The sequence below is a fragment of the Falco punctatus genome, assembly GCF_963210335.1.
Source record: "Falco punctatus genome assembly, chromosome: 4".
Taxonomy (NCBI): domain Eukaryota; kingdom Metazoa; phylum Chordata; class Aves; order Falconiformes; family Falconidae; genus Falco; species Falco punctatus.
Window position 1 is genome coordinate 108,968,541 of NC_137583.1, and position 27,236 is coordinate 108,995,776.

The following is a 27,236-nucleotide window of genomic DNA, read 5'->3' on the forward strand; positions in this document are numbered from 1 at the left end:
CCAGTCAGAGATTTTTAAGGCGAAACAGTGGGCGCAGTTAGGGTTAGAGAAATGGTATTAAATGGGCAGCAGTGATAAACAGCAGGGAACGAAACGCTGTACTGGCTTCATCTCAATCTCCAGACGTTGGTCCTGACGCTACAATAAGCACCATCCATGGCTGTCTTTGACTTAAGACTTTGGGGAAGGGACGGAGTAGGTTTGAAGCATGATGTGAGAGGAAGAAGTCAGCTCTGGCAAATGCAGTTGCAGTCCAAAAGTAATTCTTTAGAGGAACTTTGGTTCTTTAAAATCCATTTTTATTTTGCTCCCAAATCTGTCAGCATTTATCAAAGTCACAGCTGAATGAATTTTCCAGAATTCATCTTTCATTTCCCAAAATTTTAAACAATAATTTAGCTTCATTCTGCTCAAGATAACATGGTTTAACTCCCATATTTTTGTCTCTTCTAACTTTTCAGACTTATCAACCTTTTAAGAAGCAACAAGAACAAAACAAAGGGGAAAAAGCACATTAAAGGCACTTGGAAGAAATCCACATCCTGATTCCAGCTAGAGAGGAAGGGCAGACATGAACGGAGAAGAAAAGCAGAGGGGGTTCAGGGAAATCTGTCTAGGACAAGATGAAGACATATAAGAAAACATCTATGCCCTTACGCCAGAACTGATAAACAATTCTCTCAACCAGTGACATAGCCCAGAAAATCCTGTGTCCTGTGCTTTTTTGTGTTTCACAGAGCACATTCTCAAGAAAAGACTAAAAAGAGACAGGTTTGAAGAAAAATACTGTGGCAATTCTGCTAAACCAAGCTGCCAAAGAAAAATTCATTTATTCAGCACAAAATGTTCTTTCTAGGTGCACTGCCTTTTAAAATGCAGATGCCAGTGTTCAGCTCTCACAAAAATGGATAGTCTTGGTAAATTCGATTATGGCAACTTGGTCCACAAAGAAGGATGTGGTGTGTAACAGAGAAGCCTTAGCTATGCTAAAACCAGTAAAAATGTTGCCAATAGCTTCACTGGGACTAAGAACCAGCTGAAGAAGTTGACTTCCAAATCATTTCTTCAGTAAAACACAGAGATATTTAACAGATCTACATCAGCTGTCCTCCAAACCCTCCACACAAGTTTTAACACATACATTCATTAAAAAAGAAGGATTAATTTATGTCCCAGCCAAAATGTTTGTACTCTCTTAGTGCACTACTATGTGAATGCCACACACGGGACTCTGCTTTTCAAGACCTCTCTGAAGCTGAGCAGTGGAAGCCTTTTCCCATGTTTTCTCTAGCAGGCTGCTCCTCCCTCCCTCCCACCCATCCCCGAAGGCCTGAGGACTCTCCCAAGTCAACTGCCCTCCAGCCAAGGGAGGTTGGACACGGGTTCCCCAGCAGCCTGCCAGTGCCAGTGCCAGTGCCAGTGCATCAGCCAGACCAGTCCTTCCCTGCCCAGAGGGGCAGGCTGTGCTCAGCTGCAGCACTCCAGCCATCCCTGCGCAAGGGCAAGGATTATTTACCAGATTTCTTCTTTTTCTTTGAAAGAGCACATATTAAAGCAGGGTCATCGTCTTTTCTACTCTGTCATCTCCCACGGATAGAAAGCTCCTTAAACTGGGGTAGGCAACAGCAACAACAAAAAGCAAGCACCTGATTTCAATGTGATCCACCTTTCACACCGATGCTGATGGCAGACAGGTTTCCAGGAGTGTGCCAGAGACCTTGACAATAGCTAACATCATTTATGCTTCCCTCTCCCCCCAACTGCTTTTACCGCTGTTAAATCCAAAGAAAATACATACACATCATGCACTTACAGAAATATCAAGTGTTACGTGTCACCCGCATTTTAACACAAGCAAAAGTCTCCGTGATTTTCTTCACGTGTAAGTAATTGCTAGTGAAAATGGACATTCAGGCAGGAGCCCTTTGTCCAGGCACAGCTCACTCAGTGGCGATGGCTGCCACCACCAGGAAAGTGAACCCAGAAACTTCACTGGAAGGTCCACACCAAAACTGTCGCGTGACATGAAAACTCAGTTTGATCAAACCATTCAATATATTTTTCTCTATTATTCACCTCTAATACTTCTTTTGGTTCTGCACTTGCGAAAAGATGTGAAAAGCTACACAAGTAGAGCTGGAAAGTGACACAGTAGTGAGACAGATGTTCAGGAAGGAGGTAACTGAGTACTGCCAAGATGATAAGAGACCCTTTCTGACCTTCTATTATTACCTCTTCAGTTCAAATGTTAGCATTATTACCGTGAGCCTCACTGTGTCTTTCTTTTCTTTAAACACTGGCTCCATTTAAAAACAAAACTTACATTACTAGCCCTCATGGACACAAAGAAAACCTTGAAAGCATGTCTCAGCATACCCCCACCACAGGATGAAAACCCAGATGTCAAACAAAAGGAACACCTATTTTATTATCAATCTTATTGTTTGTACCTCACTCTTGATTAGAACCAAAAAGATTAAAAAAACTTTTTGCTTTTCTTAGAGAATTGTTGGATCATGTTTTCAAGATTTTTCTCCAGTTTTAAGGATTTGGTATGTCTTGAAAATGGAAGATATAAATCTCCTACAGGTGAAGGAATGTGGAAGCTGGCACTTCCCTAAATGAACCCCAAATTGCAAAACTTGCGAGGAAATCACTTGTGGGCAATGCTGTGACAAGGAGTTACCCTAGCTGGGGCACCCAGCTCTAGTGTCCTTCTAGAGCCCCTACATTCTCAATTTTATTTTTTTCTTGAGATCTTGAATATCAAAACATAATAGCTATTCTAATATTCTTCCCTTTTTATTGGTGACACAAGGAACAGCAACAGGCTTACTTTGAAAGAAGAAAAGGCATGTTTTGTTAAAGCAGTTTGGCAGCAACTATTTTATTTCTGAAAATAATGACATGAGTGAAAGCGAAAGTTTCTAACGTCTCTTTTATGCTTCCATTGCTATATAAACACTTGGCTCTTCACGGTGTCGATATAAAACAGACAGAATAGCAGCAGAGAGGCCAGATTCAGGCCCAATGACCAGGTAAGACACAACCAGCCATTCAAGCAGCCAAGAGCAAAGCAGTATTGCAGTATTACAGCCTGTACTTACCAGCTCTGCATCCATTGCGCCATGGCTCCATCTAAGCACGAGCTCTTCTCATATGCTCATGCTGGTTTACTATTTCTGTACCGTACAGAAATAGACAATGGACTACATTCAATCCTATTGTGTTTTGGGTTTTTTCTGTGGGCTGACTTTGGCTGATTTTGTTGTGCTATTCGCAATTTTACTTATCCAAATATAATAAGAATGAGTGAGAACCTAAATGATTGATAGCAGCGCTCATTGAAACACTAGCAGTGTTAGGAATTAGTGTATTCTCTCCCTCCTTATAATGATCCAAAATTCAAGACTGTGACAAAGAACAAGCACGAGGGAGGATCTGGCTCGTGCCTTCCTTTTCAGCAGATGCATCCTTGGGAATAATTTAAATATCATATTTCAGCCTTGTTTTGCACACAGAGCAGAGTGGAAAGTAACTGCTGGTTTTGTATTGAAGGCAGGGGGTACGGTGGGAGAATAGTTTTGCTAATCCTTCATTTCAGTCTAGCTGAAGCTCCCTGTATCCGTGAGCCCAGAAAGGACTGTTGCCTGCTTCCCACACTAAATGACCTGACTCTCTGGGAAATCTTTAAACGGCATTTCTTTCAGCACCTCTCTGACATGTTCTTTTGGCAAGTTGTCCTCACTGAGTCCTAGTGCATTATAAACTTTGCATTGGGACGTGCAGGTTCCTATGAAAGGAGAAGGAGGCTTCCTTCTTGCCTGGATGCCTGAGCTCAGCCTCTGATTTTATGTGGAGGGAGTGGTGATAGGGTGGAGGGTGAGAACCGATAAATGCATATGGCTGTGAAACATTTGGAAACACTTGAGCACGAGCCCTTTTCTGTTCTTACCCCCTCTGCTGCTTTCTCCAAGCACAGAGGAGTGGTGGCTGAGATGAACTCCTGAAGTTTCAACTTCGTGAAGACAAAGGGACAGTTCCAGGGAAAGCCCAAAGAAAACATCTTTCTCAGTTTTTTTCCCTTCTTTTCCTTTCCCCTTTTCTGAGCTCAGTCATCACTCCAGCCTATGAAAAGGAGTTCAGACTCGTTGTTCTCTCCTGCTCCCAACATAAATCTATTTACTTACCACTCATCTGAAGTCTGTCCCTCTCCCGTACCTCAAGTGCACGGGCCCTGCTTGCTGGCACTCAGCACCCTGCCTCCCCACCATCCCTCCTAAGGGACATCAGGGAACAGGACACTTCCCTGCTGGGCGGTGTGGTGCGTTGGCCTCGCTGCCCCCCCTTCTCCAGAGCTGGTGCTTGGTGAGGGGTATACAAACTCACATCTTGCCCTTGTTCGAAAGGAGTGAAGTGCAGCTGCCAACATTTGGCCTTTTTCCCCCATACGTTCAGCTTACTACAGAGGTTACAAGCTCACAGAGTCCAAACAAAGCTGTCAGGTAATGTGTTCACTTTGAACCTTTCTCTTTTTCTCCTTGAGCTTCTTTTTTTGCATTTTCCTTTCTCCCAACTTTAAATAAAGAAGTGTGCTTAACAAAGCAAGATACTAGACGCAACGTTGCATCACTCCGTAGTACAGTGTCCTAATGCATGCAGCGCTCACAGCCAGGCCGATACGGGTGTTTAGCACCCTCGGGGAGGGGGGAGGGGTGCTCAGTGAACCAGGTCTATGTCCTGTGGTACAAAAAAAAGCCTCCAAAATACCCTAATCTAGAAGTAGGTCAGTAATTTCTACCTGGAGCGTATTTGAAAAAGATAGGAGAGACCTCGCTTTAATGTCTTACTGGAAATTCAGGGTCTGTACCAGTGCAGCACACTGCCCCTCTCCCAGGCCAGCACGCACAGTCAGCACCGAGATTCTCTCCAAGGCTCGGTGGGGAACTTGAACTCCTTGACCTACTGGCCCAGAGAGGAGAGTGCAACCAAGTCCCTCTGACAATAAACACTGAAACTATTAATAAGATTAACTCTCTGGCACCAGCAATCCCCGCATCTGTTTTAGTCAGAAAGAGGATGCCTAATGAAAAGAATATAGTGGTGACAAAGGGTTAAATAAATGTGAATTGGGCAGGATCCTGCTACTTGATTCTTTTCCATTGTTTGCTGATGAGGTGCAGGCGCTTGGCTGCAGAGAGAAGTCTTTAAGGGGACCCAAAATCTGGGAATACGCTGCTTTTAAATGGGGAAAGCTGATCTTTAGAGCTAGTGTCCCTCGACACTTCATTTTTTAATACTTCAAGGCGTCCATATTTTATGTAATCTCAATTTTAATGTCAGCAAAACTTGATTACAGAACCTCTAAAAGTGAATTTGCAGGAAGGACAGTGCAGTCTCCTTGTCTCCTTGTTTTAGCAGTCATAAAGTAAGCAGGGAAGTGACTGGCAGCCGTCAGGCAAGAGCTGGCATGGCAAATCCGTACTGAAGAAGCCTCCCAAACTGGTGTAAATGCCGTGCCGACCGTTACCTGTCTGACCAGGGACATCTTTGAAAGGGTGCCTGCCAGAAGGGGATTAGGACATTAGAGTGCTTGGTCCTGTTCCCAGAAGCAGCAGCCTGGTATTCCACATTTAATACTAGAAGTCGCGAAGGGCACAGAAATAAAGCCGGTAACCCAAAGGGAATGTACTCTCCTCCTTAGATCACTACACTTTCCTAGAGGGACACCAGTAAAATAGACTGGGTGACCAGCAAAGGCACTCTGACAGCCAGCATGCCTGAAAGGTCAGATTAGATTGAGCACTTAGTCTTTATCCATTAGCAGAAGCTAATAAATCAGGGAGACTAGCAATGGCCAAGAAATCACTGTGTCTTTGTAACATAACTATGTCTTAAACCAGACTGAAAGGGCTCCAGGAAATCTGAGGGCTCTAGATATTACTCCAGATAATGTGAGAGCTGCTTCTCAACGACCTGTTTGATAACCTTCCCCACATAAGGATGTTTATGGGCTGGGTGGCAACTAAGATGTTTAGCTGTGCTGAGATGACAACTTTACGAGGTAAGAAAAATAGCACAGCGTTTTATTGTTGTTGTCGTCGGATGTGGGTGCAGCTTTGAAAGGTTGCTGCAGCCGTTCTGTCAATAGGACTTTTTGGAAATAATGATTTTTCTGGTTAGGCCCCAGGCTGCATTAATTGTTCGGAGGGTGTTATTCTTCATCTGCTGTTAATAGCTTGTTAGAAAAAACAAAAGACATGAAGTGTTCTTGGAGCAATCTGTTCTAAGAGCCTAGAAAGCGCACCAGGTGGAAATTATTTCAGGAAGGTTTTTAATTTGAAGGCTGCTGCACAATCTAGTGTTTGTGTTTGGTGTGTCCCAGCTCGCAGAAGCAGGGTACTTATTCAGGGTATGGCATAACAGATTTCTTCTCCTACACCTTTAGCTTGGTATTCGCATGCCCTAACGAGAAGCCCACGTTTGTTGGTATGAGAACACACACAGCACTTTTCTATAGTCTCTATTCACCTTTCCAGCTGCCCATCGAAGCCCACGGCAGAACTTGTGGAATTCAGTGGGCTCTTTCCATTTGGGGGAAGCAAAAGGAGTACCTGTGGATGTACGGAGGAGCTTAATTCTCTTCCTTTCTCAAACGCTTTGTCTGATTTAAGTAGTCTGCACAGATATGCCTCCAACATTTGCTGTTATAGTGTCACTTTTATCTGTTGCATGTCCAACCCGCCCCATGGAAGGAGGCGGGGTAGGTAAGTGGTAATGCTTTCATTTTACTTCTGTTTTACGGGCAGTACGCACACTGGCACTGCTTCATAGCCTTCATTAATGGAAAAGAATTAGGATGGGAAGTTTCCTCAGAGTCTATCTGCCACTAAGATAGTTTGCATAGCCCAGCCTAGGGAAAACAAGGAAAACATACACACACACGATGATGAATGAATGAATGGGTACCTTCTAAAGACAGAAGAAAGCATGTAACAGACACATTGAAGACAAGGGAGAGGATTGTAGGCTTGTAGTTCTCTTGACATAAAACTCATTTTTTGAGTATTTTGCAAAGAATGGAGTCTGGTTTAGAGTCTTTGGGGCTATTGTAATATAACCAACCAGAATAATAAAAGAAAAAAATAATTTAAGCATAATACTTTTTCAAAAAAAAGATCAGTATTTGCAGGATTTGTGGAGGTCTGATACAACAGAACATTAACACAGCTATGTTAATTTGAAAAGAAAAAAGAGAGAGGAAGAAATTTAAAGTCTTCCTACACTCGAATATGATGAACCCTTTGAAACAAATCTTAACGTTTATTATCTCTTGTTTTATCTAGATTTTGAAAAGTTAAAGGAAATTACTTTCAGTTATGTCTGGTGCGTATTAGCATTCTATTGCCTTTACAAAATATGTCTGATAATTAACTCCCATTTCAATTTATTTTTTGCAAATCATAGAATGGTTTGGGTTGGAGGAGACCCCTCTGCCATGGAGGGCACTAGATTATCACAATGTCTGGAGAAAGTATAGTGTAAGAATTCTGATTTTTCTCACTCTGCTTAAAGCATCTTCTGCAACACATTTTATCTTCCAGGAAATTTATAGTACATTATTTTAGACATGATTACATAATACTATTATTCTTCTCTATTTCTGTGGCAAAGAACTATGTATTTGGAAAAATTCCTAATGTTTAATTACATCAAATGTTCAAGACGTCGCATCAGAGGAACCTGTTTACCCTCTGTTCCAGTAATACCTTAATTTCTTTTAACATTCCTGTGAGTTTGAGGAGGTATTCCTTTCCATATTTTACAGCTGGTAAACTGAGGCCAAGAGAGGCCAAGAAATTTGCCAAAGATCATAAAGAAATCAGTGGTGAACAAGAAACCAAAGGGAACTCTCCTAGGTCCAGGCTAGCACTTTAACTATTTCTGATGTTGCTTCCTGTCCATCATCCGACATCCACTTGATTTTATTTGTTCTTTGACGGATTTTCTGTTGTTCTTATAACCAGAACATGTTTTCCCTGGTCTGTTCTCTGAAGAACTTGACAAAGCCATCTGTTTTTTGTCATTTCTGAGTGATAGAGGGCAGCGTTAGAAGTAGCAGTCATTTTCCTGGTTTAACCTTCCCATGATATATCCCTCTTTTCCTCGTTCCACGCAAGCATCTTGAAATACCCTGCTAAGCCCAGTATATAACATCAGCGAAAGCGAACCGGGAGTGTATCCCCTTCCACTCCATCAGTTCTGGTCCCCACGCAGTAGAACAGTCTCCTGCATTGGTGCAAGCGGAGATTTCCTTCTGAAAATTGCCCGCGGCAGCCCCAGTTCCCTGCATTAACACTTGGAAACAGCTTGTATTTCATGAGCAGTACATCAGCCACTGCTTGGGAACGGCGATACAAGGGGCATTCCTTTACAGAAAACAAGTGGTTTGCTACATTTTAAACTAAGATTTAAAAATAAATCAAGAAATCAACACAGATCTTTCCTCTCTCATTGTCTGCTTCTGGAAAGGAAGCGTGAGAGTAGATCTTCAAGGTATTCACCCCAGGGAGAGGAGGAGAGCTTCTGAATGGGTCTGTGGCCCGTGGAAAGAACAGCACTCGCAACAAATCTCAGTGATACGCAACCTTGGGTTTCAGTCAGGAAAAATTGAGAGCCCCGTGCCTGAAGGCACCCTCTGGCACATCAGCCCCAAAAGCTTACAGGAAAAGGAGGAGACAAAGACAACAGAGCGGCTAGGTCTGCACAAGGAGCAGCAAGGAAAGCTGTTAGACACAGGCACATCAGGACAGCTGTGCAGGGGAAGGAGCTATATCCACTCAGGACAGCAGTTGCTCTCTGGAGCCAGGAAGCTGGGCTCCATTGCTGATAGCCAGGTGGCTCTGCCAAAAAGCAGAATGGCACCAGGATTGTGTTTCAGTGTCTTGGAGATGCTAGGAAATGGGCTGGGGCCCTAGGAAGCTCTTCCTCCAGGAGAAAATACAAGACAGACAGGAGCTGTGGGCCTGATCTCTTTCCCCAACACAGGAAGACCTCCCAAAGTCCTGGAAAATCATTGCTACGGAGCAAAAATGAGCCAACTGAATGATCCTGGTGCTAAGCAAGCCAGTCATTTTGTTCCCTTTGGGTGTAAACTACATCACTCTCCTGAAGCTAGATGCAGGGCATAGGCACATCTGGCACTGTCCACTTCCAGCCCTCCAGCCAGGACTTTCCTTCAGTCTCTTTGTTCAGCAAACCGAGAAACTGAACACTTACACTACACTAGTTGAACTTCTATTTGCTCCACACATAAGGCCTATCTAATGCCAGCAAGCAAGGAGTGTTTGTGAACAAAATTCTGGACACACTCTATTGCTTTTAAGAAAGGGGACTGCAAATAAAACACCTATTTTCTTATCCTCACATACTCATGCTCTTACTGTGCCAACTATTTTAAATGTCAGCTCCTCGGGATTATCTCAGAGCTGTATGACCAACTCCCAAACTATGTACATCAATGGGAATATCAGTGGTTCCACAGCACATTCAAACTCACCCTGAAACACTGCAAATGAAAGACTGTGGGTTTAGGATCGCTTTTTAAACCAAACATTTATTTTCAAAGATAAGAGAATGGTTATTGCCGTGCTAAAAGCTGAATACAAAATTACTATATATATGGTAGCTTTAAAATATATCACTCATTTATACTTCTTTAAGAGGAAAAAAAAATTGGCTGTAGTTGCAATCAGTCTTAATTCATTCTTTATTGCTGCTCTGGTTCTGTGTTATTTGAGCTGGTTTAACTGTTAAAAGCGTTTCAAATGTTCACATGGTCTGCATTAGGTTACAGAATAAAAGTAAGTACAACCCACCAAATGTAACTTTCTGAAATGTAAACCACATGAATTTGATTTCTTTGTGGTACAACTTTAATTGGGTTCAGAGGTCTTTTGGTCTTACCTGTCTATCTGCTCTCTGATGGCCCGACCTGATAAAGCTAATACAAAGAATCTGAGAATGTGATCCAAACTGATTATCCTCAGTTACAGTACATGGCTTTATTCTTGACAGTAACAGCCCTTTAGCCTATTTCATTTTTAGGCTGCGAGTTTGAACCCTGGAGCCACTACTGAACTGGGAGTGGAAATGTCACAGCTTGTAGTAAAAGATCACGTCCCCTTGCAACTCTGCAAAACTATAGAGAACCAGAGGGAAAGAGAGCATCTAGGTGCAACTGTAAGAGATGACGTATCCTAGAAAAAATGAATGAGCGTGTGCATATATGTATACCTTGCACTGTCACAGCAAATGTCAATACAGAGACATCCAACACACCCTATGTTATGGAGAAGTGACTGCAAACAGGAATTACAACAAAGCCTGAAATCTTCAGGGACTGATCTTCAACTGATTTCGGATTGTAATTTTTTTTTTTCTTTTGACAATACACTGCATTGCCTTAATGACAATAACTCACCAGTTGCTCAAGTCTCTGTTGCACTGCCTTGTGCTACGTGCCTTGCTGGAGTGAAACAACAGTATTGCTGCTTCCCATCCAGAAAAGCTCATCGTATCTCAGCAACAACATGGAAGGCACTGTACAACGGGTATACTCACCTTGTAATCCTGTGACCCAACTTGTAAACAAAGACCTGCATCAGCTTCTGGGAGCAGTTCTTGGATAAAGCAGACAGCTCAGGAGAAATGTAGGAAGAAAGGGAGCAGCATGCTGAAATACTAGAAGTCCCTTTGCCTGGGTAGCTTGTTTTCTTGGTTTGGGAATGCACAGCCTCAGTTTTGAAAAAATAGCATAAAGAAGTGCCCATAGTTCTTGGAAGAAGACACCATAGAAAGGAACACTCAGCAGACCCAGTAATAACATAACCCAATATTGAAAATTACTCAAGTGTAACTTCCACTGCAATTCAGAAGTTTCATTCAAATAAGTAAATCACTAACAAGTAAAAACATTACAAGCCATCATCTAGTTCAGGCAAATTACATTCTCTTTTCCCTACTGGAAAACAAAAACAAAAAAATAATTGATTTTCAAAGCCAATGTAGTAAATTTTTTTAGGTTACTATTTTTCATCCTATTCCCCCAAAGCTGTTGCTGCCTTTATAATTTTTCTACAGTTCTATTACAGTGCACTGTTCTGTACTGGTAGAACTGTTCTTCCAAGTAATTTCCACTGGTGAACATACGAGCACTAACAAATGAGGTCCTTTAATTAGTTCCAGGTTTTTCCAATAAGCGGTGTTGGCAATACAGCTTTTAGCAATCTGTCCATCACACAAATAACAAGGCAGGGCCTGTAAACATGGCAGGGGTGTCTCCATTTTCCTGTTCGTATAATGGGCAAGCAGGAGCAAGAAGGAAATGTATACCTCAGTGGTGGGTTTTTATTGTCAACATGGAATAGTTTTTTTGGCTTCGAGTCATTTACACTGTCTTCAAGGACACATCTTACCACTTCCCAACTCAGTCATAAGGAAAATTGAACATTTCCAAGGACGTTTCTTCCAAAACAAAAATTGATTTTTTTTTCCCCCTGGAGGTTTTAAATGTGGTTTTTTGCTTTTGTTCTCAACCCCTGTTTTCTTTTATATACGGGTTTTTGTTTCCCTCTGCATTTATGGGTTCTGCCTGGGTACAATATTGTTTCTAGCATTTGCTTTATAGGAGTTAAGGCCTCACAACCCTTGATGTTGCATTAATGTGCAACAAAAAGCTCCATGCTACTAGGCTGTGTACAGAAAAAGACCAGACTGGAAGGGACCCCAGCTTTCCCCATAGAGAAATATAGTTTCACTTGATGGCTTCTGGAATGAACTTAGCCTATTATGTTTTATATGGATTTTGAATAAATCCTCTGAGTCACAAATTTCTTATTGGAACAATAGACCTATATACAGGCCAGGGGGAAATCTGGAAGCAAGTATGGGTTTTCTTCCCTGTCGTGGAGCCCAGAATCCGTATCTTTCTCCCCATCCATTTAGTATGGCACAAAGGGAACTCACTGCCTGCTTTCTTCCAGCTTTCTTTGCTACTTCACGGTAGAAATACTATGCTGCTTCCTATTTTATTTCCCCACAGATCAAACACAAATCAAAGACACTCCAGGTCTCTTTCCTCTGCAGGCCTGGAATGGACTGCAGAGAAAGAAGAAATTAAAACAGACTATAAAGGAAATTAATTGTAAAGAGGTAAAGTTTTCCACAGAACTCTTCCATTTAGCATATGTATTAACCAGCTTTGATTGTATAATCTACTGACCATTTATTTTCTGAAATATAACCAGTTCCAGTTCACGTCTTCAAATCTAGCATATTTCGCCCAGAATCGGCCACCCTTAACAGCCTGTTGAGTTTAACAGACCTTCTTGTTTCAATTAGTATTTTAAAACTACTGCTGCCTTTTGCCCACTTTCATAATGCCCATTTACATGTGCTGCCCAAAAAAGTTACATCAACAACACACAGCGATAATGAATTAACAAAGTCCAGCATATCCAAAGAGAGATTTCTTCAGGCACATTAAGTCAGCAGTTTCTCTCTCCAGGGGCAGTTTCCAGTAATAGCGCAAAAACATTTGCTAAGAACACAAGCTTTACCCACGAGTACATCAGGAAAGCTTTCTGCATGCAGCTTTGCCCAGATGTTCCAGGAGAGCATCACCACTGAGATCTGTGCATCCCTTAAACATCTTCGAGTGCAAGACAACCCTACCGCACATTACAAGCCAGGGAAAGATGGTATGAGAAACCACCTGGCAGAAAGGGAAGCCAGATGCTCAAGTGTAGCTAGCACTTGCTTCCAAAGTGTTTGAAGGATTTAAAGCCCTCCCACCAGCCCAGACAGCACCTTGCAGCTGAAATGCAGTGGCATGGTTGCTCTCTAGACACCAGAGACAGCAGTCTAACTAAGACATGACAAGCAACATCCCCTATATAAGGACTAATATAAAGGGAGAAGCTTCACTGATTTGTTGTATAAATGCCAGCTACAGGTGTGAAACTGGATGCTCACAGCAGCGCAAGCTAAAAGCCCAGTCAGCTGAGATTTAACCAACCTGGATAACCATTTCATTACTCTTTAAGAAACTTCATTATGTTCTCTATTTGTATTCTTTTTAGATCATCTAACTTTCAAAGGTGGGGTCATCGTGTCTTTGCCTAGGAGATCATAGACATCTCTGTGAGGGGAAAAAAAAAAAAAAAAAAAAAAAAAAAAGAGAGATGTTTGAAGATATCCAGGCCCTAAATAAAAATGCTTAATGTGTCAGGAATGCTGAGAACAACAGAGCTCTAAACAAACAATGAATGGTCTTCACAGAAAATTGTGAATTTGTCAACACACTATAACACCAAAAATGTCAGGTTGTACTTGAACCTGCACCAGGGATCTTTAGGGACTATTGGGTGTACATAATCACTCTCAGAACTGCCATGAACTGAATAAATGGTTCAGAACAACTGGTCTACTAAGAAGTCAGGATTAACATATCTGACCTCTAACCAGGTCTAGAAAATTTTAAGTTTCTTAAAGAAAACTTACAAGGATCAAAAGCTACTAATTTAATTAAAGAAATCATGGGACTAGAAGCACCAGAAGAATTTCTGTCTAGGATGATTTCATGCTAACTGTGCCTTTTTTTTAATCTCAAAAAAAAAGAACAAGAGAAATATAAAGACACAAGTAAGAAAAGGTAGAAAACAAACAACAGACACACCTTTTTTCTTATATCAAATGTTTGATATGGACACATGGTATTTCAATTTATAGGGTTAAAAAGAAGGAAGAATGTTATTTTGAGCCTTTACATTTACAGCACCAGTCAGCCTGGATGCTATGGTTAAAGAACTAGGTAAAAGTAACATAATATAAATCAGAATTCTCCAGGAAGTACATACAATTCTCTAAAGACTGTCAAATAAGCTAGGGATTTGGATTTCACTCATTTGGAGAATTGTCCACTGAAAACATTTTATTACCTTGCCAAGATTTTATGGACCCTATCAGAACAGCTGTGATTCACTTCACTTGCAGCAGAGGAAGCTGGTAATAGCTCAAAGATTGCCCCCTTCATTTCATAAACCAATTAGGACCTGGATCCTACAACTGGAGTAACACAACCCCTTTCTTTACTGGCAAAATTCCACTTCATTTATGTGAGCTCGGAATAAACATCTCTGTTGGCAGAATACAGATGCTCATAACTGCAAATGTTTTTTAAAAAAACACTGTAATTTTTTCCTTCTTCCAAGGAACACTCTTCCTGCACCCATCAAAATGAACACTTCGCAATCTACCTGCAGGTTCTGCCTAGCTACCAGTTCCTTGCTCACCTCAGCAATTTTTTACTAAACATTGCTAAGAGAATTTAAAATCATGGTTTACCATGGGGAACTTTGCTAGAAGGTCTCCAAAGCGACAGATTCCTTTAAATTGTATTTTCTTTCTAAATCAAGCACGATTTCATTTTTTTAACAGAAGTCATTTTGGTGATGTCATCTTATATTTAACTATGCTTTTGATTTAAATTGTATTTTGGTTTGTTTGTTTGGGTTTTTTTCAAACATGCATTTGGCCTGTCTGTAAGTATAAATAAAACCATATATATGCCTTACATGGCACCATATTGTACCACTGATTTCTAAAACTCACCTCATCAATTAATAGGGAAGCCTACTTTTACAGGTGGTAACATAGGATCCATATATTTTACACATAGTCTGTAATTTCTGTGTTTCCCCCCAGGTATTTCTCTCTGAACTATTGTCATTGGTTTTCAGCCAGGTTCCAGCTTAAAAAAAAAAAAAAAAAACAGCCAGAAAAAACATTAACACTTTACTAACTTACAGTAGTTTACTAACTTACAGTATGTTTTTATATGTCTTTGAAAGCATTCAAAAAGACACTGGTAAGACAAACCGTATAAAACCAAGGTGGTTTCTGTTCAGCACATCAATGCCAACTCCCTTATTGAAACAGATACAAACATAACTTCTTAGTGGGTAACTAAATTTTTATCAGAGTTCTTTGCACGTAAAGGTCTTCATTTTTTTACTCACTCATTACAGCCATTGTGCCACCCCCAGGCAAACATTTAAGCCCTTCTTTGAACTGACATGGTGTGAGGCAGCATCCCAAAGTTTGCTATTTCTCTGGAACCTGCAAATTACTCTCTTAAACAAAAAGAAAAGAAATAAATAAAAAAGCCTTACACCAAACAAAGTCTATATTGTTTGAGTTAGTGCTTTACTGTGCCTTAGTTACCTGTCAAACAGGCTGACACTTGGATAAAACACATACTGGAATCACCCATCAGGGCAAGTTAAGTGCAAACCTGTGATGAAGAGCAGAGCTATGCAATTTGGCTGTGCCGAGCTCTAATGATCATTTCTGGTCTAGGAAAGCTTGATCTGTTGCATCAAACCGACTGCAATGAGATCCTCTTCCATCCGAAAATGATTTTACATCTGTTTTAGTTCAAAGGGTCATATAAATCAGAAGCTCTGACTATAAATTTTGATAACACCTTTAAAGAAGATTTATACAGTGTGTATTTTTTATATATATATACACACACACACACACACGAGGTATGTAAGAGATACCAAGCACTAAAATTAAGCAATCAATGCTGTATTTTCCAAGTTCTGTATATCATATTTTAAGTCCTATTTATGACTTACTCTGATGTGAGAGCCAACCTATGTCCATGAAAGCTTGGTATTTCTGTTCAGATACAGTTATGGGTGCAGCACGCTATTCTGACCTCCCATTCCTATAGTTCTTGGGCAGGACGAGCTTTCCAGAATGGAAACATCATGATCCATTTCTTAGAAACCACTTCTAGAAGAACTGGCTTGAGTGTGGGTTTGCTGCCTATCTGAAATGACCATCAGGAGAGGGAGAGGGCTGATTCCTCTTCATAACAAAAGACAACCATCCTAATGAGAGTCGGTGGCCAGCAAGTCACACAATATCCTGACACTTTTTTGTGTGTGTTCCTGCTGTAAACAAGCAACACTTCTAATAAGCTTAGGACTTTTGTCAAGTAGAAAGTATGAGGCATAAAATATTGGGGTTATTAATAAATTTAACCAACATGTAGAACAAGCGCATAACTTTCAGGGTAACAGCTGACTTCAAGTCAGATAAGGAACACACTAAACCTTCTCCATTCCTGGTTGACAGGCTATTTATTATCTGGCTAATGATCCTCCTTTCAGACCCCTGAAAGTCATCGTGATATATGTCGGTACTTTCTAACCCCTCTCCTAGGCCTTACAGCAAGAAAGGGTTTTTGGGAAGGCATGGGAGGATGTGGTTGGGGATGGGAGAGCGATGTCATGAACAATCACCCCTTTGTGCGGTGTCTGACACACAGACCAGCGCTGTTTGCTCTTTTTCTTCCTGACTCAGCAGTGTTGGGAGAGATTGAGTCAGCAGCTCCTCAACATGCCGATGCAAACAACAACAGGGGAGGCTGGGGAGCAGGCAGAGCTTCCATGCGTCACATGCGGAGTGGCACAGTTTGGTCTGCAGGTCAACGTGCAGACCTGGGCAGCTGCTAGCTAAAACGGACGAACCATCTTGAGAGGATCCGTCTATCAGACTCTCATTTTATTCCACACCACTCTTGTCTACTAGCCGTAAGCTATGAGACAACTTGCTCCTGTGAAGGGCTTACTTGTCGTAATTTCCTAAGTAATTCACCTGAGCATCCCAGAGACTTTTGGCTACTGCGCACATGTGGCTTGATAGGATTCCGTGTTAAGCCTGGCCAAGGTCAGTGTAGTAGAAGGGACAACAGAAAACACGCCTGAGCATAAACAGAAGAAAAAGAAGCAGGAGCATTAAACAGAGCCTAAAGCCCAACTTTGAATACAAAGACGGGGGAAAAAATATTTGGACAGAACGGTGCTGTCAGATGCTTTCTCTTCCCACCTCTCCCTTTTCCTGCCCTTCCAGTGATCTGACTGATGTTCTTACATCCTGCGCAACCAAGGCATGGAATGGATCTGATCAAGTAACTGAGAGGTCATTTCGTACTTCATTTCTCACTGCACAGTTCTTCTCATCTAACAACATACTGTGGTGCTTCAGTTCAAATACATGAGTTGGAACAGAGGCTTTTATCCCCAGTTTCCTGGAAAGGGAACTGGTCTTTGAATTTAATAAAAGCACATCATACCATGGCCTCTTTGATGCTATGCACTCCTCCAACTTACTAGCAGCTTAAAGAGATACTTTCTCTAGCATGTACAAAGACCCTTCTGAGTTACCAGCCTATTTCAAGTGCCTTCCAGAACTAGACGTATTATGGACGTTTCTGCCCATGATCATCTCTTACAGGAGACCTTCCTGTTTCTTCAGGCTACAAAGCATGATAGCAGGATACTGTGAGAACTCAACCAGCAGCTGCAGTCTCAGATAGCTTGCTGCTGCGGTAAAATCCCTGTGCCTGCCACAGAACAGCTCTGTCCCTCTGTCATTTTGGGTCCCCCAGATTAAGGCTACAGCTGAGAAGGTTTTTTTCATTTTCACATTTTCCACATCCCCAAGGCCAGTCACAATGAGTTTGCTCTTCACTGTGTCACCAAACCTCTGTTAGTCCCATTACCTGCAGTTTTCATGACCACTCCATTTCCCATGCCCCTCTGCTTGGAAAGCGTTTGAACCCCACAAAAAGATTATAAACTGGAAACAGAGAAAGACGTATGGCATCATGAGAAGGAAGAGAGAGGCACAGGAAAGAAGTGCACAGGTGTTAAAACGAATGCTGCATGTGGGGGCTGAAAGGCTGTCCTCCAACTGGCACCATGATTCTTTGGTACTACAAAGGCACCAGAGGCATCTTCCAAACCCCTTTTGTTGCCTTCTCCTACCTGCTTGCATTTCACCAAATGTGGTTGCAATTTTTTCCTTCTGATGCTGTGCCAGAAGACCATCTTATGTTGATTAAAATGCTCTACAACACTTTGAAAACAGATAATCTACATCACATGGTTAGTGCTCTATGTCCACTTCAGAGTCAGAGTTCACTGAAACTGGACTCACATCTCCCTGTCCATTTAGTAAAACCTTAAAAAACTGGCTAGATCTGTGACAACCCTCAGTCCTCCCGTGTTCTCTTTCAGCTACAGAGATGTACCAGGGAGTTTCAAGCTGGAATAATTACTAGTTCTGTCTGTTACTAGCTTGAAAAACAGCAGCAGGTTACTTTCTCCAGGAATGCTGAGCTGTTAGGCTGCAGCCACCTACAGTCTTTGCTGGTCTGAAAAAGCCATCTTACCTAGCAAAAGACGTGCCCAGATAAAGCCCCCAGTGTACTGCATTGTCACCAATTTGTCTGACCATAATTTTCACATACGTGGCTGAATACTCAGTCACTGAAAAAATTGAGTTATTTAAAAAAAGACAAGCACTGCTATTGTACAGCCTAGTTCAGAGTCCTGTATCTTGAGCTGATTCAGCTTATCTGCCTTTCTATACCTTTGACAAATGCATGTCGTATATCATTTTTTCTCCCCTTCCTCCATATGCCTTACTGCTTTTCCTGCATCTTATCTCTAAATGATGTGCTATTAATCAGCCAAAGACACCCTTCACTGCTAAGTGTTCCTCAACTGATTTTTCATCAGCACAAGTAGTTACTAGTTACAGCATTCCTCCCACATGCTAAAGCTTGGGGGGGAGGGAGAAGGGATGGCAAGGAGGCTAGAAAGACTGCCTCAACGCATAAATACTATCTGGGACCTTTATACCAAACTGTCAGTTTGCTGTAATGATAATGTTGCTGTTTGTTCTCAACCAAGGTACATGGTGGGAGGAAAGTGGGACTGCACCCTGTCTTATTTTTTAAGTTATTAACCTTCATGCTCTTCCCTTTTTCTGATTAACTTGGCTGGATGCCCGTTCAGTAGTAGCTGAAGCTTAGTACCTGAAACAATGTGTGTATATACACTGTGCCAGTAAGGCTTGCCCAACAATGCTCATTTTGTCATGTTTTCCCATGCCTTGTGTCAATATCTCATTTTATATGCAAGCCCCCGGAGCCAGAGTACAGGACCGGGAAAAAAGAGGCGCAGAGGAAGGGAGAGGGGGAGAGGGATGGAGGGAGAGGGCAGAAAAAGACGGAGAGAAGAAAGTGGGGGAAAATTACATCCCTTGGGAATGTCAGCTGCTGTGAACTCGCCCAGTCCTCACCACGAAACCAGCTGCGTGCAGGCACAGGTGGGTCCCATTCTCTGTTACTGCAGCACAGCCCATGAGCAGGGTCTAAATGAAGACTTTCATTGCTATTCCCTGTTTTCATTGGAGTAAGTCCATCACAAACATTTGCAGGTGGCTTGGCCATAGTCTGACACTAAAATATTTTTGGTTGTGATAAAAATCAGAATATTGCTACAAGATGGTTCTATATAACCTTTAGGGCTTAATCCTGCTCTTACAGTGAGAGTTTTACCCCGTTGCTCTCTGCTGGTTTTATTGCTCATTAAAAGACATATTCCCTGGAACAATTCTTCACGGTAAGGACTCATCTACCCTTTGGGGCAGCTTCAGATGGGTGTTTTTTTTTAAAAAAAAAAAAAGGGAAAACCCAACCCAAAACCACTGATTTAAGCACCTCAGAATTTGGGCTTGTTAAAAAGTTGAATCACCTCAACTTTGTACGGCCAAATCAAAACCACCAAACTTTGCAGAGCATTTTCTGAATCTATCTGGATTTTTCTTCAGTTGTCTAACATGGAAACCATTGCCCAGTCTGTATTCCTTGTGAAGGGCTCTTGGATATAATTCTTAGCACGTTTAGAAGGATAAGATGAAGATAAATTGAAATGACAAGATACGTTCTTCAAATAAAATAAAACAGGCACCACAGGGAAAAGACCGAAGGAAAAGAAGACAAACAAGGATGCTCAACAATTTGGCAAGCAGATGAAGTTGAAAATTCAGCAATTATCTCCTAGGACACACCATGAACAAAAACCAAAACCTCCTAGGAAGAGGGAAGAATGTGGAACAGAGTATGCTGGAGGTCACACTATAAGTCTCATTCACACACCAACTCACACCGAGACTAAAATGCTGACAATTGCCTCCCAATAGAGCAGCTTTAGAGTCAGACTTAGGAAACATTGGTGTGATTCAGTCACGGGGAGAATTAAGATATGTCATCACGAAGTTTCCCAAGTGAGACACTCACCACTGACTAGGAAATAGGCCTTTTTATCCTGAACTCCTCCAACTTCAGAGATTCTAATCACCGTGGCCCGGAACCAATGCAAACCTAAAACCTGACTGACAGGGTCTTGCAAAACCACATGCAGTTTTTTTCTCATTATATAGAAACAATTGTTTGGAAGCCAAGTACATTCCCATATAAAACACCTCACCACTGAGTATTAAAAGTTGTTTGGTGTTTTTTTTATTATTATTTTTAATTAGGATCTTAATTACCACTAGACCTATTAAGTCACAATTTGAACAGAAGCTTAATCATCCTTAACCAAATAATGGCATTAGCATTTTTTTCTTTCTAAAACTGAAAAAGAAACTGTTTCTTCTTCCCAGCCCCCTGTATTTGAACAGAATGGGACGTAAGACAACAACTTTCTTGTACTCACAGACCAACGGTATTGCACACGAAATCCCAGTTGGATACTGTTTTGTCACTACATAACATATACAAAGGCACATCTATCAAATATCTTTACCTGACCCATACCATCAAATTTCTGTATTAGGAAGAAAATCCTGAAATAGTAGTAGAAAGGAAAATAGAGGAGCTTCTCCAGGAGCACAAAACTGGGACAGCAGATGGAACCTGTGTCCTGTGTGTGGCTAGGTAACCCTTCCGGAGCAGTCAGTGCCACGGGCCGTCCTGCCACCATGGCACTGGGAGACAGACAGCCTGCGGTCTACAACCTCCCCCAGCCACCAAGAATCTTGAAAGAAAACTCAAGAAGAACTGGATTTTGGCTTTTCAATGCCGGGATTTCTTTTTTCGATTTTACTCTGAAGAGACTGCAAGTTGTTCATCAATTATTTAGACAATGACTGGGGACAGAGACTGCTTTTGCACTTACCATATAATGGATATGACCAAATTACAAATTGCAGATGATGAATCTAGGCTCCTGCTCCTTTCTTAGTCCACTGATATATCATTTTATCCATATATTTTCATGCATACACTCAGCCTACACCCCACACACCCCCCCCAAATCCTTAGAGTTGTGTGAGGAAAAAAAACTGTACCCTCAAACCATCTGGGCAGTTTCTGTGTAATTAAAAACAAGTTATTGTGACTTACGAGGACCTGATGTTTGCTGGAAGTAACCAAGAGTACAAAACAAGGATGTTTTTGTTCACACAGTTCTCCAAACATAAGCACACAATTGGTATTCAAGCCAATACAATAAGCATCCATACTGTCAATTTATGGGAATAAATATGGATCCATCATCACAAATTGAGCAACTGTTTGAGAAACAGGTTTCTGTGCCAAACTCCATTTATCTTGATGGTCTTTTTATTTTGTCTTGTAGCATTCTTCAGTTGAACACAGTACGTAGGAAACAGCTCAATCCCACAGAGTACCCAGGATTCCCATTGAAGGAATTGCAAGGATCAGCTTCAGAAATACCCTTTCTTCCCAGAGCACTTATAAAAACAACATGAACTTTGAATGTAAGCAGACAAAAACAAAAAACTGGATGGAGAAAGCAGGAATTCCCTGCACGTAACAGCATTCTGCCCCTTTTGAACGAAAGCATCAGGTCTGGAGTACACGTAGTAACCTGGCTGTTCCCTCCCAGTCTGCAACAGATGTTGCAGGCATCCTTGCTGCATCCTTGCAGGATCAAGTGCAAACTCCATAACCTCAAGAACCACGAGGACAACATCTGGTCCTGCATGCAGCTGCTGGAGCCAAAGAACTGGAAAAATGAGCAAATGGAAATGGACTCACCCAATCTGTCGATTTGTGGAAGGTGCTTGTGTAATGACCGAACTGGACTGTGGAGATGGCATGGCTTGTTGAATCACAACGCTGGTGTCGTGGTTTGGCATCCTTGTATTTGTCAGCTGGTGAGATCCAGGTCCTGCCATTGCTCCTCCAACTGTGTTATGCATGGAGATATTCTGTGAAAAGAAGGGAAATGGGAGATGGTGAAGGAAAATGAAAAAGAAATAAATGTCTCATCTTGAATAGAATTAGAAATCTGAAAGTATCAACAATAAGAAAAGTTACTGGCTCTTGGGAAATCCCAAGTCAATAGATCTTGTTGTAACAAAGAATAATAAAGAAATGAAAAATAACTGTTTACTTTTACAGGGCAATATAAACAGAAAAAAAACCTGCAAGTTGACTAATCACTCTTCTGCGATTCTGACTAGTGATTTATAATGAGGATATTTAGCACATATGCTCCTAACTGAAGATGATATAAATTTTGTTTGAAAATTACTCCTGTGGTGAGTGCAGGGCACCTTGATTTACTACATGGGTTGTTTACTGTGTACCAGGTCTGTTTAGGCTGACAAGCAAATCAAGTTTTATAGTCCCAAAGTAACAAACAGCACACGGCACATCACAGAACAGCTATTTCTATTAGCCTCCATATATTTTGTAGAGCAATAATATCCCAGAGGCCTAGAATAATAGCGCTGTATTTGCACATATATAACCTTTGCTTCAGGTAACTTGGAGCCCTTAAAAAGTTCTTTTTTTAAAAGCAAGTTCACAGATAACTGATACCCACAGAGCAAACAAGCCACGAGAGACCGGAATACTACTAGGGAAGGAACCACGGGATAAAGCTGTTCTCCTGTTTTGCCAGCACACACAATACACGCTGCTGCTAAACCACAGGGTTTGACTTGGCCTGCGTTTAAAAACAAACAAAACTCTCGAGCCAGAGATAACCCACAGCGTATACATATGAAAAATACGGTAACCTTGAGAGCGTTATTTTTCCTATCAGGCATCAACGTGTGGATTGTTAGCAGTAAGAGGAAAAGAAACTTTCTGCTGTCACCTCACGCTAGGCTGAGGAAAAGGGGGAAAAAACACCTTTACACACACACACTCTGCCACCAAGACTCATGCAAAGCATCTTTCTGACCTCTGCAATACACAGGATTGAAAACTAAAGTTAAATTACATTCAGAATTCCCACTTATGAGCCAATTTCTCTAGGAAGCACTGAAAAAACACAAAATAATGATAGATAAAGCTGGTAAGAAAGGAAACTGTGCTCTGGATCAAATGTGGACAGGCAGACAACATACGGAATCCCAGACCTAAGAGAAAGATTGCATTCTGAACCAAAACAAGAATATCTGAACCAAAACAAGAATAAACCCTCCAGGCAACATTCCTCATGGAAAAGGAGCCAATAATTAGAGGGACCATTGAAGACCTTAGCTGTCATCCCCCTATCTCCCAATTCTTATATATTTCAGGTGATTTCCCAGACTACTGCAGACACAGGGATCTCTGTTTCTTTTAAGGGAGTTGCTGCAGTCTTCATAAACATACAAAGAGGCAGAGGTGCTGCCTACAGCCGCATGGTTAGACTACTCACCAAGTATGAAGAAGATCCAGCTCTGAGTTCCTCTTGCAGCAAATAATCTACACAATATGAATCAGGTTCAGCAGCTCCAGTATTTCTTTAGAAGCATGGATTGGAAGAGGAAGCCAGACCAAGGACATTCACTGTTATTTTTCATAGCCTGGTAGTATGTCATGACCATCCGGCAATAAAAGAGAATAACCTTAGCTATATGGAATCTTTTGCAAAAGAAGTTCTCTCTCATCTACCACATTCCTATTAAAATGTCACTTCTTCAATGGATTAGTTCAGGATTCAAAACCGCACTGACTTTTTTGATCATTACAAGATTTTGCAAAACCAGGTCTAATATCTATCCATCTGCAAGTAAATGTTTTAGCGGTATCACTTCCTAAAGCTTCTTTATACTAAGTCTGTGTTTCAATTAAAACCTACCAATAGGTGATATTTACTTGTTTCAAACTTCACCCTCATTTATTGCTCCTTTACACCGGCTCCATAGTTTCTGAATCCTTCCAAACATTCTGCATTGTCTGTTTGCTTTCAGTAGTATGTTTATTAGAGCAAACATTAAATTGCAAGACAGGTATACAGTACTTGCACCTCTGGATCCATAGGGGAGCAACAAAGAAGAACAGCATCAGTCCCCCACCATGAGTTTATTCCGCAGTGCTGCACAACTGCCCCTTCCCATTGCCAGCACAGATGATGTGCCTTACACGGCTGCTTTGCTTCCAAAAGGGGCTGTGTGCATGAAGCCAGAGCACTGGCATGAAACTGTCCAGGATGCAGAAAGCCTTTCTCTAGGTTACACACTCCAGACCACAGTTTTCCAAGAGCTACAGAACATTGATCTGCTACATGGGAGGATCTTTAAAGAAAACGTGGATGGTGCCATGAGGCCTGGGAAGGGAAAGGATGCAATCCATCATGAGCTTTAGACAAGTGGTACCCCAGCACTTGCCCAGATTTTGACTGGATTTTGTTGTGCCATGGCAGAGCAGAATTTAAAGATTTGATATCAGATTCCCACGCTCCTAGATCCAGTATTTCCATTTTCTTCTCTTCTCGTCTCCTTTTCTCCTATAATTCCAGAGCTCTCTAAGGTATAAATGGTATGAATTATGATGGGTATGAAAAAGTTTGTTATCTTACATCCACAAACTTGTAATGCTGTTCCAAGGTTTTGATAATTTCCAATAAACTGTATCTTTTCAGAGAAAGTAGGCTGAATATGTGATGCATGGAAAGCAAAAACAGAATGAAAACCTGTCAATGCATCCAGATGTCCATTCTTCTCAGTAATGCAAATGCTGTTGTTGGGCAGGAACTAGACCTTTATACTACGCTGCCAAAAGAAAGTCTAAGATTTCCCAAGAAAATGTCAAACTCAGCACGACTCTTACATTCACAAGAAAAGGATTTGGCAACCTCAAAATAATTTACATTGGTGAGATACTTGTGAAGTTACAGAGAAGTTCAAGCAAGTTCATACTCAAATGACAATGCCTATGCTTTGAAAGACAGGAGGAAGGTAATGCACAATAGATCTGACACTAAGCCTGCCTGATCTAGTCATATGCATCATGACATGCAGGATGACTCTATATCACCAGCAAGCAAGACTAGGCTTGTTGCGTGTGTGATGCAGACGGTCTTCAGAACTCCCAAGATGGCCTTGCTGTGTTGAGCTCTGCATCTGATTCTGAATGGATCTGGATAGGATATTAGTGAGCTCCTTGCAGACTCGACTTTGGGCCCTTATAGAAACGGGACAAATTCAGCAACATTGGCCAAAACTGAGACCTACATTTTATAGCTGGATTGTTACTTGGCTAGGCTGCCTCCAGCTCTAATTTTAAGGAGTTCTGCATGCTCTTTCACCAGGGATCCACGAAGAACATCTCACTTTGACTCCCCTTTTCATTCTCCTCCAGCTCTTAAGTCGATGGTTAAGATTAATTGATACTAGGAGGGGAGCTCCCAGCACTCCAACCCAGAGAAGAAGTCACCAGAAGCGACGATGTGGACAGTGCTCTCCGTCTGCTTTTAACACTCCCAAGACCTGTTCATAATCTGAGAGAGTATAATACACACTCAGTTTTCTCAGAGATCTTCACAGCTGTCCTTCAGCATTAGAAAAGGGCATATAAGCTTATTAATATTATCCATTTTATTAAACTGAATCTAAATGTTCACACAGGGAACAGGCCACCCACATGCCAGGAGCTGCAGAGATGTGAAAGACATCCCCTGCCCTTAAGATTCATTTAATGGTTCTTAATTAAGATCCAATAAATTAAGAGGAATTTATTTCCTCTAGGACTAAATTTCATCCCCACCAAAGTTCCCAGTCACTCCACTGAAGCAGAAACTAGGATTATAACACTGAAGAGCTTTTACGGAAACACTCCCCTCACCCACGCGCTCACACTGTACTCTCCAGCAGTACTTAACATTCAAATAAATAAAACAAAAACCAGCCATATCCATGAACCAGTTTTAAATCAACGTGCTTATTCTCAACCTCTCCAGCTGCAAAAGGAAATGGGATAGATCATTGGCTTGCCTTCTCCCCAGTTACACCGTATCCCCCACTTTAGCTTCAGACTTGCAAGAAAACATTTGAGCATTTTTCTCCCACATGCAACCATTTAACTTTGGATAGGCAACACACTTCTTTTTTCTAAAGGCCAAAAACGTCTCAAAGTCATGCTTCCATGTTCTGGTGGAGAGGATTACACATCGCTCCGCAAGAACACACACCCTGTTGGCAAGCGCAGCAGAGAAATGACGGCTCCACAGACACAGGCAAAATACACCCCATGACTCCAGCTACTAACAGTTTCCACTAAACTTGTTGCAGAGAAACACCCATCTGTGTCACATGGCACCACCTGCATCACACATCTCCATCTACTGAAAGCAAAGGATGAAGAAGATGAAGCCATCATTTACAATCTCATGGAATATTCTGAGTATCAAGTAAGCATTTGTCTGTGGTTCTAAACTGTAAGAGCTAGCTTCTGAACCAAAGCCAGCTTATATTTTCCTACTATTCTTTTCTGACTGTGAGGCTTAATGAAAATTGCAAATACCAGTTTTATACAAACTGAAGACTCATTCAGGATTGTTCTGAGTGAGCTTTTCAACAGACCTGTCACCTATAACACCTATAATTGTACATAAATACATTATGCAGACTATTATATAAATTCTAAAGTCAGAAGAGATTTGCCATGAAAAAATGAGAAAAATCCAATCCATCTAAACAGACAAAAGCACTTTTTTGAATTTTTTGTTTTCTGCAAAAAAATCATTAAACTATATCTTCCCCAAAAAGCAACTTTAAATATTGTTCAGATAATTCCAGAGTAAAGGCTTCAACTTAAAAAAAAAAAAAAAAAAAAAAAAGAAGAAGAAGAAGATAGAAATCAAATACACAGAGATATTTTAGAATTTACATAGCCTGGCCTCTCAGTTAACATATTTGAACAAGGATGAATATTCTAAGCTGTCCCACTTTCAGACATTTTATAATTTATGGGGAAAGAAAATACGCATTTGTAACCTAAAGTCTTCTAGAAGGCTCTACAGACCCATGGCACTCAGGGTAACCAAGACACACATTTAAATGGC

The 27,236-nt window shown here is 41.3% G+C and overlaps 1 protein-coding gene across 2 annotated transcripts in view; it reads right to left on the reverse strand.

Annotated features, from left to right (window-relative positions):
- Positions 1-27,236, reverse strand: part of CREB5 (cAMP responsive element binding protein 5) — a 338,565-nt gene that overhangs the window by 153,757 nt on the left and 157,572 nt on the right. The window contains exon 7 of one of the 2 annotated variants that reach the window (XM_080386500.1): positions 21,992-22,164. In XM_080386500.1, the coding sequence (XP_080242626.1) occupies positions 21,992-22,164 (173 nt within the window). Of the gene's footprint in view, positions 7,485-21,991; positions 22,165-27,236 lie in introns of those variants that run through there. The other variant, XM_080386501.1, reaches the window with a different exon arrangement.